The sequence below is a fragment of the Castanea sativa genome, chromosome 5, assembly GCF_040712315.1.
Source record: "Castanea sativa cultivar Marrone di Chiusa Pesio chromosome 5, ASM4071231v1".
Taxonomy (NCBI): domain Eukaryota; kingdom Viridiplantae; phylum Streptophyta; class Magnoliopsida; order Fagales; family Fagaceae; genus Castanea; species Castanea sativa.
The window spans coordinates 49829849-49846592 of NC_134017.1; the positions used below are offsets into that span (position 1 = coordinate 49829849).

General features: G+C 41.8%; 1 protein-coding gene across 1 annotated transcript in view; it reads right to left on the reverse strand.

Annotated features, from left to right (window-relative positions):
- Positions 1-594: 594 nt before the first annotated feature.
- LOC142635349 (putative leucine-rich repeat receptor-like serine/threonine-protein kinase At3g14840) overlaps positions 595-16744 on the reverse strand; it is a 35196-nt gene continuing 19046 nt past the window's right edge. Inside the window, exon 22 of the mRNA XM_075809525.1 lies at positions 595-1031. Coding sequence (XP_075665640.1) covers positions 657-1031 — 375 coding nt within the window. The 3' untranslated portion in view covers positions 595-656. The remainder of the gene's footprint in view (positions 1032-16744) is intronic.

Genomic DNA, 16744 nt, shown 5'->3' on the forward strand with positions numbered 1-16744 from the left:
GGGCCTTAGGCCTAGTTATGCCTTGGGCCGGCCTGGAGGCAATTTTGGTATAAACCTACAGATTGTACCGATAAATGGCATATGGCTGACTTAGATTGCACCGAGGAGAATGTGGAATGAACCAATGCAAGGCTTTGATCTGTGTTCGCTACTCCCATAATTAATCATCTGACTATACTGTCTAATGTAAAATTTACAATCATCAAGAAGGAATCATTTTCGAAAATACCGTTTAGCTTCATGCCTTCATCTTATAGAGCAAATACTGGTCCACAAATTGACAAAATGCTAAATAAATATGTGCTTTTCGCAGAGCAAATTCTCCCTCCCAACCAAATCCCATTCAAAGTATTATCTTGGAATTAAAACCACAAAGCTCATTGTTTCTTATAATTAAACAAGCACAATGCTCGTCACATAAGCTGGAGCCTTAGTTGCTTATATATATATATATAGGTTCAACAAGGTATACATTTTTTTTTTGAACAGTAGATTACTTTATATAGGTTCAACAAGGTATACATTTTTTTTTTGAACAGTAGATTACTTTAGATCTAACGGTTAGCAAAACACTATTAACCATGTTTGTAGAGTTTTTACATGCCTATGTAAACTAATTTTACTTAAAATCCCACATTTATTGCCATCCACACTCCTCATTCATTTTGATTAGTGGAATAGATATTGTGGGCAGATGCGGAAGAAGAACCAATCCATGTTGCATTTGATGATTGAATAAGGCTCTGACTTTCCATTGAGTTTGGTCGTGAGCTCTCACCATATTGATCTCTTAAGGCTTCAAACCCCCATTCATCGCCATAAATACTTGGACCTCTGGTTAATTCATCAATGACAATCCGGCCTTCAAGCATGTTCACTACTGCAGTCATGACAGGCCTAAGCACTAGTGATGGATTAGTGCATAATAAAGCTACTTTAATCATTCTAAGTGCCTCATCCTTGCTGAAATCAGACCCCAATTCTGGATCCACCAATTCCATCAAATCCCCTCTCTGTTGTAACACGATGGCCTAAAATGACAAATGAAAAGAGTTTGTAAGTTATTAAAAGAAAAAACAAACAATTCAATTCTGCTTTTTTCTATCAATGATGTTCCCCAAGTTAGCAAACAATAGGCTACCATGTTAATTAAATGGGAAAATCCTATCACACACACATAGTACACATGCTCACAAAAATTAAGGGAAAACATTACTTGAAGTCACAATTTGGAAGTTGAAGTCATGATTTCAAACTTCGAAATTGAGACTTCAAGTCATGTTTTCCCTTGTTTTTTGTGAGTGTATGTACTATGTGTGTAATAGTGCATGAAATAAACATGGCTCTAATTAAAATATGAAAAGAAAATTAACAGTTAATAATGAAAAAAAGAATGATATTTTCATTAAAATATAAAAGCAATTAAAATCAACATTTGTTTTGTAAATTCATCTTTTTTGTAAGCGCATAATTGCACCTGGACCCAAAGATAGACGTGGGCTCAGGCCCAATGAACCTTAAACAATAAGATTTGTAGAGTGTGGATTTGATATCTAGTTTATGGGTATTGGAAACTTGATAAGAATGCTAGAATGCCACAATCTTTGCAAATGATAAACAAATATGACAAGTAAAACTCCTCGGACGTAAGCCAAGGACGATTTGTATATTGCTTCTCTTTTATGCCAATAATTACAGTTCTTAGTTTTCTTTTTTAGCTAACTGACAGATCCCCCTCTTTTCTTTTTCCCCTTCTCTTCTTAAATATTCTTTTTCTTCCCTCTTACATCCACATGTCACACAAATCTTATCCTTAGGTGCCTCTCTCCTTTTCTACCACCTTCTTGAAGTCTTTAAATAAAAGCAGGAAAGTTGAATTCTACTGTTCAAGGGTCACTTCCCCATTAATGCGGCCAGGGAGGTTGGTGCAGGGTCTTTAATGTGGAGGTAGCAGCCTTTTTCTCAGATATTTCTATCACACCGTTGCCTCTAGAGGGTACTTGCATCCCCCTCTTACCCAATAGTTTTTTCAGAAGTCTGCCTTTAATCTTCTTGGCAAGTCCCAGGATGTTCGCCGAGTCCATCCGAGGAGACATTCATCCCCGGATAGTTCCTTGGATGCCTGTAGTGTAGGCTGACTTGTGGGCTTAGGCGCCCAATGACGAAAACAAACTGATACCAATTGATCAAGCCCACGACCCGTTTGTTTATTTTATAAATCTTACCCCCCACAATAGCCCCTCAAAACTTTATTTTTCCCCCCATCCGAGGAGAGAAATAGAGTTTTGATCAGACCAGAATACCTCCCACACGCTTTGTACATCGCCACGCGTGTGGGGGTCCTTTCGTTTCCCAGAAAATGTCGTCTAGCGCTTCAAATCCCGGAACGCGCGCATTTATGACTGCAAGTTACACCCTGTTCTCCACGTTCAATGGTGAGATGAATATCTAAGGGTCCAAGTCACCCCCTAAAAATTTGAGCGAGACAAATCTAATTTCGAGGCCGCCTCCCGCACGTCAAAACTCTTGGAAACCCGCGCCTTCATTCATTTCTCCAGAATTCAATCACATCAAAGCATAAGTCATAGCCTTTTCTCTCCAAAAACTCGTGAAGACTCGCATAACCAAACCCTGTAAGTTCTTGCTTTCTTTGCTCCTCCCTTCTCGGATTCTGTCCTCGGCTCCATTCTTAACTTCTTTTCTTCTCAAAACTTGTATTTTCACCTCTCCTAAATGGGTAGGTTCAAGTGCCTAGTAGATACCGACGCTGGTATGGAAGGGTTCAGGGCTAAATACCAGATTCCTAATGACATAAGTCTAAAATACTGCCCTGTAGAAGCCGTAGGAGGCTCTAGAAAAATGGGGGAAGTCATCATTCCCATGATCGCCTTCATAGAAGGTGGAATAACTCTCCCTATGAGAAGTGTGACTAGGGAATACCTCCGCAACCATAGAATATGCCCAGACCAGTGCGCACCGAATGTATTTAGGGTCTTAGGAAGTGTCGACGCTCTAAATGAGCAGATGGGCTTGAACCTCACATGGCACGATGTTGCCTTCATGTACGAATGCCACAAACTTAGAAACGTAGGTTATTACATTAAGTCGCGGTCTAGTGTAGTTAGGTTGATCTCATGTCTACCCAAATCCAACAAAGACATGAAGGACGACTACCTCATCGCCTCAGGGAACTGGTATGACGGTCCCCACTGCCCAGTCGAATGGGGAGATCCAGGTGTGACTTCTTAGGAATTAGATTTGCTAACCCCTAATTCAATCCTACTGCCTTTACCATTTTTCAACTTTTACCGCACATTGTTTCCTTTTGCTTTGATGTTTATCACCAGTCTGACCATGTTCTTCTTCTCGGACGTTTTTCCTTGCAGATAAACAATACGTGCGCCCACGTCTCAGCTTCTGTAACATCGCCAACCTGAACTGTGTCCTCCGATCGGAAGTTTTCGTGAGTGAAGACTTACAAGTGAGAGCGGCACACTTGATATTAGGGTACGACCCTATATCAACGGACTTCTAGGAGATAGAAAACGCGATTATTGCAGGGGACAGGCGACGCAGAAGGATACACATAGCAAGGCCGCACTTTCTCTCCGACCACAATATTCCCGACGAACCAAATACCATCCTGTACACGCACCCTATTGCGGCAGTTCCACTCTCGGCGCACTCCCAAACGACCGCCGTCCCAGAAGAACAAGCCTCTTCGCCGCACTCGTTGGACGAGGAGATAGACCAGTTCCAACTTGAGGACGTTGAAAAACCCCGAGGACACCCGTTTGTCGTACTCTCGGACGAGGAGGACGAGCCCGCCGAGACTTCCGGGATCGCAGGTTTGGTAGTTGCCCGCCCCGACTCCAGCTCCGAAGAGGAAATGGCGGATGTGCTGAAAGGGCTAATGCATAAGAGGGGCGAAAGAATCGCCAAAAAAGGAGCGGGGGGATCTCAAGTCCCTCCGTCCTTGCCACCACCCCCTCCTCTATCCGACCCTAAGCCTCCCGTCGAGGAGCCCAAGAAAAAGAGGAAGGGAGAGGCCGAGGAGGCTGGTGGGGAAAAGCAGAAGAAGCTGAAACAACAGCAACAGCAACCCCAGCAGCAGAAACTGGACAAAGGCAAAGGACGTGCTACTTCAATAGAAAGCGGGGAGATAAGGGATCTTGCTGAAGTGCGCCGAGCACCAGCTACTTGGTCTCTCGAGCTGAAGCTGGACGGGGCACCCCTCCCCAACCATTCCAACATCAGGATGTTCCAACAAGGCCATGCTCTCCACCTGGCCGATGCCTTGGAACGTCCTCTCCTGCTACCCAAGGACATGGAAGCCTAGGAAAAAATGAACCAGTCCCACATGTTCCTTTCGCTAAAAAAGGACTTGGCCCTGGTGAGTTTTAACTCTTTATCTTTACTTCCTTTTTCATTGCATCTAACTATTAGTAGACATTTTTATGCGTCTGACCCTCTAATACTCGGTCACAGGCCGTCCAGGAAGTCTTTACTGTTGAGAAGTTCGTTGAGGACTCTCAAAAGAAAGCTGGAATGGAGCTGGAGCTTCGGTTGGAAACCGAGAAGTCTCTAGGCCAGGCCCTCGCGGAAAACGAGAAGCTCACTTCTCAGCTGGGAGGTCTAAAAAGAGAAAGAGACGGCGCTGAGGCCAGCCTGAGAACCATGGAAACCCAAGTGGAGGGGCAGCGTAAGCTTCTTCATCAAAAGGATGAAGAGCTATCCAAAGCTCAGCAGGACCGCTCTGACTTTGAGAAGGAGCTTGCGAAGATGAAGGACGAGGCTCGTACCTTCAAGGGTTCGCCGGAGGCCGCGAAGAAAGCAACTTACGCCGAAGGGGTGGCGGCCACAAAAAACCAGCTGATAGAGGCGTTCGTGGCTCTGTGTCGAGAATACTGCTAGCAGGTTTGGGGAGGGGCCTTAACTGCAGCAAGGATCCCCTCAACTTCCGAGCTGAGGAGGCCCGAGAACATTTGGCTTCCCCTGGACATACAGGAGATAGAAGAGCCTCCTACTGTTGCTCTTACCCCTGAGACAGCTCCTTCTGCGCCCCCTTCAGTGGTCCCAGAGCCCATTCCAGCACCTACAGAACTTACAAGTTCCAATAAAGAGAAGGAACAGGGTGAAGGTACTGAGAAGGCCCCAAGTCAAAGTACTGAGCCCATCGTTCCCCCACCAACTACAGCGAACAAAGGAAAACAAGTCTTGTCTTCCTTTGAAATGGAACTAAAGAGTACTGAGACCACCAGTACTTCCCAGCAAGACCCCCCTCCAAAAGCTTAGGGCCGAGCCTAGGACTTTTTTTTTTTTGTAATTAAGATTTTCTTTGTAATGTATATCAAGAACAATTAATGAAATCTGTCTTGTTTGATCCTCATTTGAAGTGTATTTATGTTATTATTGTTTTTACCATAAGAGCTCTCATTAACACAAAGAAAGAATGAATGAGACAACTAACTCTAGTTCCAATAGTTAAACTATCGTAACTTTAAATAATAGTACACATGCTTAACTTGTGCTTTACAAACTACACCTTAAGAGTATAACATGTGCAACGCACTAATAACGCTTAACAAACTAACTTAGAATTCAATTTGAGGCATGAAGTGATCAAAAATACTTCATCAAAATCTCAACATTAACACGACATGGATTTTTGTTGGCATTTCTAAAGCAAAGTGTTCACGAACCAGACATAAACAAACTTTGTTTTGATAATAAGTACAATATCAATTTGCATAAGGCATATGAGCCGAGAACCGCGCATATCAATGTGATACTTAGAATTTGTAACTTGAAACATTAATTTCGCCGAAGTATGGGGTCCGAGGACCCTACATTACCAACTTTCTGCTTGATGCTTAAGAATTTGTAACTCAAGATGTTAATTTTCCCAAAGTAGAAGGTCTGTGGACTCGGCATAACTAAGGTACTGTTTAACAAATGATAAGATACCAATTTCCACAAGGTATGTGGTCCGAGGACCATGCATTACCAAGTTTCTGTTTGATACTTAATAATATATCAATTTCCACAAGGTATGTGGTCCGAGGACCATACATTACCAAGTTTCTGTTTGATACTTGAAGAATTTGTAACTCAAGATGTTAATTTTCCCAAAGTAGTAGGTCTCTAGACCCGGCATAACTAAGGTTCTGTTTAAAAAATGATATGATATCAATTTCCATAAGGTATGTGGTCCGAGGACTATGCATTACCAAGTTTCTGTTTGATACTTGATAATATATCAATTTTCACAAGATATGTGGTCCGAGGACCATGCATAACTAAGTTTCTGTTTGATACTTGAAAATTTGTAACTCAAGATGTTAATTTTCCCAAAGTAGAAGGTCAGTGGACCCGGCATAACTAAGGTTCTGTTTAATAAATAATAAGATATCAATTTCCACAAGGTATGTGGTCTAAAGACCATGCATTACCAAGTTTCTGTTTGATACTTGATAATATATCAATTTCCACAAGATATGTGGTCCGAGGACCATGCATAACTAAGTTTCTGTTTGATACTTGAAAATTTGTAATTCAAGATGTTAATTTTCCCAAAGTAGAAGGTCAGTGGACCCGGCATAACTAAGGTTCTGTTTAATAAATAATAAGATATCAATTTCCACAAGGTATGTGGTCTGAGGACCATGCATTACCAAGTTTCTGTTTGATACTTGATAATATATCAATTTCCACAAGGTATGTGGTCCGAGGACCATGCATAACTAAGTAACTCAAGATGTTAATTTTCCCAAAGTAGAAGGTCTGTGGACCTGGCATAACTAAGGTTCTGTTTAACAAATGATAAGATATCAATTTCCACAAGGTATGTGGTCTAAGGACCATGCATTACCAAGTTTCTGTTTGATACTTGATAATATATCAATTTTCACAAGGTATGTGGTCCGAAGACCATACATAACTAAGTTTCTGTTTGATACTTGAAAATTGTAAGCGATAAACCCAAACACATATTCATAAATTGAACCCTGAATGATAAAAGTGCTTTTTATTAATAATAATACCTTCGAAAGTTGTTTACATTCCAGGGGCGTTGTACAATTCTTTCATCTAGATCAGCTAGCCGATATGATCTTATGCCCGCTACAGAGATGATCCGATAGGGTCCTTCCCAATTGGGTCCGAGCTTTCCCCACGCTGGGTTTTTGGCAGTACCCATAACTTTTCTCAGCACCAGATCCCCAGGTGCTAGCGGCCTTAGTTTTACGTGGGAGTCATACCCTCGTTTAAGCTTTTGCTGATAATAAGCCATTTGGACCATGGCGGCCTCTCGCCGTTCCTCAACTAAATCCAGGCCTTTCTCCAAGAGGCCGTCGTTATTTTCTGAACTAAAAGAACTCGTCCTTAGAGTTGGGAAACCAGATTCTAAAGGTATTACTGCCTCGGTCCCATAAGTCATAGAGAACAGTGTTTCTCCAATGGATCTGCGCGGCGTAGTTTGATACGTCCATAAAACATGTGGTAGCTCCTCTACCCATCTGCCCTTCGCGTCGTCCAGCCTCTTCTTGAGTCCGCTGGCTATGACCTTGTTAACGGCCTCGGCCTGCCCATTTCCTTGAGGATAGGCTAAAGTGGAGTATCTGTTTATGATACCCATGTCACTGCAATACTTCCTGAAAGCTCTACTATCAAATTGAACACCATTGTCCGAAATGATTGTGCGTGGTACCCCAAATCTAGTGATGATATTCTTCCAAATAAACTTCTTGGAATCGACGTCCTTGATATTTGCTAAGGGTTCAGCCTCGACCCACTTGGTGAAATAGTCGGTTCCCACAAGTAGCCACCTTTTGTTTCCTACAGCCCTTGGAAAATGACCTACTATGTCCAATCCCCATTAAGCGAAAGGCCAAGGACTGGACAGAGGATTAAGGGTTCCCTCAGGCTGATGAATGTTGGGAGCGAACCTTTGGCACTGGTCACATTTTCTTGCATAATCTTGAGCTTCCCTCTGCATATTGGGCCACCAATATCCCTGAGTCAGAGCCCTATGAGCTAAGGACCTTCCCCCGGTATGGCTTCCACAAATTCCCTCATGCAATTCTTCCAAAAGCGCCTTCGTTTGCTCGGGGTGCACGCATAACAAGTATGGTATGGAGAATGAGCGTTTGTACAGTTTCTGATCCTCGGATAGCCAGAAACGAGGGGCCATTCGACGGATCTTATCTGCTTCAGACTTGTCCTTAGGAAGAATATCGTTTTTCAAAAAAGATACTACAGGGTCAATCCAGCTAGGTCCGGGCCTTATCAGATAGATATAGACGGCCCTGACAGTGGTCAGAGTGGGTTCCAGTAGGTCTTCAACGAGGATAATCCTAAGCAGACATTGAGCCGAGGAAGTTGCCAAGGTGGCCAATGAGTCTGCATGTGTGTTTCCATTTCTGGAAACGTGAGAAAGGATAAAAGAATCAAATTCTGATTGTAAACATTTGACCTGGGTCAAATATTCTTGCATTCTTGGATCCCTAGCCTCCATGGTCCCTGTCACTTGGCCGACCACTAACTGAGAATTTGAGAACATATGAACTTCCTTTCCGCCCATCCTATGCACCATATTCATGCCGACCAAGACTGCTTCGTACTCGGCCTCGTTATTAGTCGCCGAGAACGCTAACCTCAAAGATTTTTCAAAGACAATTCCCTCAGGGGATATCAAAACAAGACCGATACCAGACCCTCTCTGGTTAGCTGCACCATCAACGGACACTTTCCAAATCGGAGGTCCTTTGTTGGTAATCATGCCAACTGATTTCTCATCCATATGTGATTCCTTCACAGTTTCTTCCAACAATGGTTCAGCAAACTCTGCTACCAAATCTGCGAGAACCTGGCCCTTCACCGAGGTGCGTGGCATGTATTTGATATCAAAGGCTCCCAAAATAGTTCCCCATTTAGCCACCCTTCTAGAGTAGTCAGCACTACGTAACATTGACTTCAGAGGCAGTTGGGTCAAAACTACAACGGTGTAGGACTGGAAATAGTGAGGAAGTTTCCGTGTGGCATGAACTACGGCTAGAAGTGTCTTCTCCAAAAGTAGATAACGCACCTCGGCTTCATTCAAGGATTTACTGACGTAGTAGACCGGTCTTTGCACCCCACCGTTATCCCTTATGAGGACTAGGCTGACCGCATGGACGGCCACTACCAGATACGCAAACAAGACTTCATCAACCTCCGGCCGAGACATAATGGGTGGCTGGGAAAGATATTCCTTAAGTTGTTGGAAGGCTACAACGCAGTCCTCGGACCATTGGAACCCTTTCCATTTTTTTAATAGTTGGAAAAAAGGTCTGTACCGGTCGGCTGACCGAGAGATAAACCTGCTAAGAGCAGCGATCACTCCGGTCAACTTCTGAACTTCTTTTAGATTCCGAGGTGGCTGTAAGCCTTGAATGGCTCTAACTTGTGCCGGGTTCACTTCTATCCCTCTATGAGTAACCATATAACCTAGGATCTTTCTAGAACCCACACCAAAAGAACACTTTGAGGCGTTAAGGCGCAGCTTGTATTTTCTAAGTAATTGAAAGGTGTCGTCCAAATCTTTCATGTGCGAAGGTATTGTCCTACTTTTCACTACCATATCGTCCACGTATACCTCAATGGTCTTTCCAAGTTGCGACTCAAACATTCAGGTCATCATCCTTTGGTAAGTAGCCCCTGCATTTTTCAATCCGAACGGCATAACCTTGTAGTGATAGTTCCCTGTTGGAGTAATAAAAGCAGTCTTCTCCTGATCCTCCGCCGCCAATGGAATTTGATGATAACCTTGAAAGGCATCAAAAAAACTCATTCGAGGATGGCCGACTGTGGCATCCACAAGCTGATTAATGTGTGGCATAGAGAACGAGTCTTTTGGGCAGGCTTTGTTTAAATCTGTAAAGTCCACACATACTCTCCATTTTCCGTTCTTCTTTTTCACCACGACCATATGCGCCAACCACTCTAGGTAGAATACTTCCTTTATAGCCCCGACCCTCTTAAGCTTGAGCACTTTCTCTTTAACAGCCTCGGAGTACTCTTTAGAGGAACGCCGAGGTGGCTGCCTTCTAGGAACAGTAACAGGGTTGATATTCAAATGGTGACAAATGAAGCTTGGGTCTACCCCCGGAGCCTCATAGGGATCCCAGGCAAAGACATCGATGTTGTCTTTCAAAAACTCCAACAACTCCATCTTCTCCTGGTATGGTAGGCGTACACCAACTTGAAAGAACCTTTCAAGATCATCGGCTATCAAAAATTTCTCCAAGTCTTCGCATGTGGCTTCCTCTGCTGTCACCGCGTCAGGCGCATCCAGAGTCGTTAATTGCTATAAGTCCTTAACAACTGAGGCCGAGGACTCCGTTCCGGCCTGACGTAGTACTGCAGCCGATATGCATTGCCTGACCACTGATTGGCTGCCCAAAATTTCTTCAATGTATTCCCCCGAAGGCAGGGACAGAGCTACAGTTTGGCATTGGGGGGCCATTGCCCCCCCCCCCCTGAGATTTTGAAAACCAACAGCCATATATATGCAATAGGCTTGAGTTACAATTTAGGCCCAAGAAGAATTAAACCTGCCCCCCATCTCCAAACTCTTGGCCCCTTAAAAAAAAATGTCTAAGCAACACAACAAACCAACCCAAATAATAAGACGTGACCCAAACAATTTAGTGTACGTGAATAGCAAACATTTCTTTTCACTTCCTCCATGCCCATTTATGTATTTTGTTTATCTCTTGGAATCTCCCTCCATACCCATTTATGTTATTTGTGTCTTTGTTTGTGATTGCATTGTTGTTGTTTTTTTTTATTATTTTATTTTAAATTTTTCTTTGTGAAATATGTTGCAAAACTATAAAGTGTTGAGTGTGTGTGAGCGTGACCTATTATAACTTATAAAGAGAATAGATTAAGTGAGTAATTACTAAAAAGTTACTTAGTAAAGTTAAAGAAACTTATTAAAAAAAGTAGTTAAAGAAAAAAATAATTGTACAGTTAATAAAAACATTTGGTTGGCTAATGGGTTGTCGAGGGAAATGTGTTAACTATAACAAGCTAATAAATTTATAAATTGAAAACTAAATTATGAATTGATAAGAAATAAATTTATAATTAATTTTTAATGCATACTATCTGCATTCTTATATTTGTCTTTATTTAGTAATAATAATTAGTCCTTTTATTCTTATAAAAAAATAAAAATGAGTCATTTTGTGAGATTCAATCTTAGAAGAATTTTGCCCCCCCTAACTCGAAGTTCTGGCTCCGTCCCTGTCCGAAGGGAACTTTACCTTAACATGCAAGGTGGAGGAGACAGTACCCAAAGCGTGCAGCCAGGGCCTGGCAAGGATGGCTGTGTATGGGGAATATGCGTCGACCACAATAAAATCCACCTCAACCGTTTTCGAGCCAGATTGTGCGGGCAACCGAAGCTGTCCCTTTGGTATAACGGTCTTCCCTTCAAAACTTATTAACGGCGAGTTGTAAGGGGTAAGATCCTCAAATTTCAACTTCAGCCCCTTAAATAAGTCAGGGTACATAATATCTGCCCTGCTGCCCTGGTCAATCATCACCCTTCTGACGTCGTAATTCCCTATCCTCAAAGTGATTACCAAGGCGTCATCATGGGGTTGGATGGTCCCAGCCTTGTCCTCCTCTGAAAATCCCAAAACGGGCAGATTCACTCTCAGCCTCTTCGGTTTCGTGCCTGATTCCTCGGCCTGGGAGTGTGAAACTGCCATCACTCTGGTGGGACATGAACCTGGTGGGACATGAACCAGTCCTGCCAGGTGCAGCGAAGATAACATTTATCGTTCCCAAGGACGGCCGAGATGAATTATTCTTCTGATTATTCGAGCCAGACTGACTGCCTTGCCCGTTAGGTTGGTATAGGTGCTGCTTCAATTTTCCCTTGCTAACAAGCTGCTCCAAGTGGTCCCAGAGGGTTCGGCAACTCTCAGTAGTATGACCCACATCCTGATGATATTGGCAAAAAAGCTTCTGATTCCGTTTCGCAGGGTCCCCCACTATCTTACTAGGCCATCTAAAGTAGGGTTCCTTATGGACTTTCTCCAGCAGTTGGTGCACTGGTTCTCGGAATACAGTATTAACTGCTTGAGGAGTGGCTGAACCAGACTGCCCAGAGTAATCTCTCCTCGGCTTATTGTTGTGATACCTGTCCGACCTGAAATCCCTTTTCTACTGCGAGATAACCTTTGCCTTACCCTTTCCCTGCTATTGATCCTCCTCAACCCTTTTATACTCTTCAATACGGTCCATGAGGCGACGTACACTCCGTACGGGTTTTTTGGTCAAGGATTTCCTTAAATCATGATCAGTGGGAAGACCCACTTTAAAAGTATTAATCGCCACCTCGTCAAAATCTCTATCTATCTCATTAAACATCTCCCAATACCTGTCGGAGTATGCTTTCAACGTCTCACCCTCCCTCATGGCCATAGATAAAAGGGAATCCAACGGCCGAGGAACTCTGCTACATGTAATAAACCGTTACGCGAATGCTCTAGTGAATTCCCCAAACGAACTGACAGACCCCGATATTAGGCCATTGAACTATCTCATAGCAACAGGTCCCAAACTAGAAGGGAAGACTTTGCACATCAAGGTCTCATTGTGAGAATGCACCGCCATTCTCTGATTAAAGTGGCTTACATGTTCCACCGGGTCTGTCCAGCCGTTATAAATGGTAAAGGTGGGCTGAGTGAACTGTTTGGGAAGCCTCACATTCTCAATCCTACGCGAGAATGGCGATTTGGAGAGTTGGTGTAGCGCCCGGCTCATAGCGTCGTTCCCCAAGCCCTTGGAGGGGAGCTTCCTATGCCTGCGACCTAATAGGTCACCCTCTTTGCAAGAAGAAGTTTTGTTGGGGGGTGACCACGACCTTGAATTGTAACTACTTCCTCGGGATTCCCTAGAAGAAGGATTAGATGGAGGTGAAGCACACCTTCGTCTAACGCGGCGCAGCTTCTTCTTGAGGTGGTCTATCTCCCTTTGCATGGCCTTAGCCTCATCTTCATGGGTGGCACTGCCTCCACCGCGAGTGTGACTCGCGCCAGGATATACAGTGTGAATGCTTCCCTCTCGATCCCTCTGGCGCTCAAGACGTTCGAAAAGATCTCCAGGTTGCGATCCCTGAGATTCTGCATGGTGTGAGCCTAAGCCTGCCATGGTGTTCCAGTTCCTTCAACACTAGATTCCCACAAACGGCGCCAATTGTAAGCGCACAATTGCACCTGGACCCAAAGATAGACGTGGGCTCAAGCCCAATGAGCCTTAAACAATAAGATTTGTAGAGTGAATTTGATATCTAGTTTATAGGTATTGGAAACTTGATAAGCAGGCTAGAATGCCACAATCTTTGCAAATGATAAACAAAATGACAAGTAAAACTCCTCAGACGTAAGCCGAGAACGATTTGTATATTGCTTCTCTTTTATGCCAATAATTACAGTTCTTAGTTTTCTTTTTTAGCTAACTGAGAGATCCCCCTCTTTTCTTTTTCCCCTTCTCTTCTTAAATATTCTTTTTCTTCCCTCTTACATTCACGTCACACAAATCTTATCCTTAGGTGCCTCTCCCTTTTTCTACCACATTCTTGAAGTCTTTAAGTAAAAGCAGGAAAGTTGAATTCTACTGTTCAGGGGTCACTTCCCCATTAATGCGGCTAGGGAGGTTGGTACAGGGTCTTTAATGTGGCGGTAGCAGCCTTTTTCTCAAATATTTCTATCACACTGTTGCCTCTAGAGGGTACTTGTATCCCCCTCTTACCCAATAGTTTTTCCAGAACTCTGCCTTTAATCTTCTTGGCAAGTCCCAGGATGTTCGCCAAGCCCATCCGAGGAGACATTCATCCCCGAATGATTCCTCAGATGTCTATAGTGTAGGCTAACTTGTAGGCTTAGGGGCCCAATGACGAAAACAAAATAGTACCAATTAATCAAGCCCACGACCCGTTTGTTTATTTTATAAATCTTACCCCCCACACTTTTCATTTATTAGCCAAACATAATTTAATTTTCTTGTATTTTAAAGGTATCTAATGAGTTTTTTTTTTTTGTGTGTCTGTGTCTGTTAATAAAAGAAGTAGAAGTTTGGAGATCAAATCCAAGTTTTTCTCATGAAAAGAACCCAGACATTTTTTTCCTTCCGATAATTAGAACATGTGGACACTGTTATTGAATTATATGATGTTGTGACAACATCACTCGTCAGCACATCACTTTAATTCCAACAAATAAAAATTAGTTATGCTTGTAAGTGAACAAAAACTGTTTATAAACAACTCAAGCTCGGCTTAAAAAAAATTTACAGGGTTTTTTTTTTTTGGTTGAATGAAATATTATTAACCAAAACAAAGAAAAACATTATGGAGAATACTGGGCAACCTTACCCAAGATAACATTAACAAAACTTGCTGGGAAGTGGGGCTAAATCCCATATCAAAACAACTACAAATAGAGCTATGTAGAGACCACTTAGCAAACATATGAGTATCAATATTTGCATCCCTACAGACCCACCTGGATTTAATGGCTTCAAAAGCTATTTATGTTTGTTTTTTAGCAAACAAGTCAACTCAAGCCCAAGTTTGGGATTGAATATTAAACTAGACAAACTAAAACATAATAATGTGTTTGTGAATAACCCACTTGGTAGATCGTTCAAGACAACTTCTATTTGGAATCCCATTCCAGAGAAGATGGAGAAGAAATTATCATTATGGAAACGTCTTTATTTATCCAGGGGTGATAGGCTCACTTTATTGAAGAGCACTATTTCTAGCCTTCCTACTTATTTTTTATCATTATTTGCTATTCCTATAGCTGTGGCTGCTAAGCTGGAAAGAATCCAAAGAAACTTTTTTGGGGATTGTCTGAGGGGAGTTTCAAATACCCTTTGGTGGTGTGGGACAAGGTTTGCTCACCTATTGAAATGGGAGGTTTGGGGATAAGAAATTTAGAGTCCTTTAATCAAGCTTTATTAGGGAAGTGGTTGTGGAGATACGGGCATGAAGTTACTCATCTTTGGCAGAGGGTTATATTCACTAAATATGGAGAGGGTCAAGGGGGTTGGAGTACTAAAGTTTGTATGAGAACTCATGGGTGTGGTTTGTGGCATAGACACGTACTATTAATGAAGGGTGGGAAAGCTTTTCTAAGCATTTTTCCTTTGTTGTGGGTGATGGTGCCTAGATTCGTTTCTGGCATGATAGATGGATTGGGGCTGATTCCCTTAAAATCCTCTACCTTGAGTTATATGTGATTTCAACTAATAAGGAAGCTCGTATTTTTGATGTTGTGAGTCATCAAGAGGAGGATAATGTTAGATTTTGGAATCTGAGACTTTATAGGGATTTTGAAGACTGGGAGCTTACTGCTTCTTTTTCACTTTTTGATTTTATTCAAGCTCATCTTCACGTGGAGTAGGCAATGATTCTCTTTGTTGAGGTCTTAATGGAAATGATAAGTTTGATACTCGTTCCTTTTATAATGAGTTAAGGGCGACTCCCAACTCTATCTTCCCTTGGAATGGCATTTGAAAAGCAAAGGTTCCCAAAATGGTGGGTTTTTATTTATTTATTTTATGGAAGGCAGCTCATGATCATATTCTTACATTAGAGGTTGCCATTTGTCAAATCGGTGTTGTATGTGCTGGTGCAGTGGAGAATTTGTGGACCATCTCCTTATTCTCTGTCATATGGCAAATTCTTTATGGGTTTTTATGCTTCAGGCTTTCGGTATTCAGTGGGTATTGCCTAGCTCCGTGGCGGAATTATTATTTTGTTGTAATCATTAGCTTGGGAAACATGATTAAGATATTTGAAATTTAATTCCAGGATGTTTGATGTAGACTATATGGATGAAGAGTAATCGTCGGTCCTTTGAAAATTCTAAGAAGTTTTTGGTTGAGTTAATAGGCTTATGCCAGAGAAGTCTTTTTAATTGGTCTTGGTGCTAGAGTTTCACAAAATGTTCTTCTATTGTTCAGTTCTTTTCTTCTCTTAGTTTAGTCTCGTGATTGCTTTCTTTTGTGTTAGTTTTGTGCTTTGCTGTGTTCATTCTCATGAACATATTGATGTTTCTTTTTCTTTTTTTCATCAATAATAATTCTTATATTACCTATCAAAAAAAAAAAACCGTGTTCATGAATAAGCTTGTGAACATGAAAGTTTGATTTGACAATATATAGTGTTATAGTTTTATACGTATACTTGTCTAAAATTATATTTATATAGAATGGATTACGTAGGTTTTGTAAATAGGTTCATATACTATCAAATTAGTTATTATACGTTATTGATAATATAGAGTGCATTAGTAGAAAAAATTCATAGATTTGTGAAGGGATAAAAAATTTAATCATGATTTTATTATATATGGGAAAATAATAAGTTGATCAAGTAGCTTGTAAACAAGCTCGTGCTTGTTCAATAAGAAAATTAACTAAGCTTGAACATTAAAATTGTTTGGTGATGAGCTTAAGCTCAGCTCGTGTTTGAAATGAAATTAATTGAACAAGCCCTGGAATTTTAATACTTGGCTCGGCTTAGCTCGACTCATTTACAACCCCTTATGCAACTTGAACCTTGAAAATTCAACCAAAAAGAAGAAGATGGAAAAGAAAAAGAAAAAGAAAAACCTTGCTTAATTTGCCTACCTCTCTCACATGTATGTTTTCAACTAAATGATGTTTATTTTCCAACTTG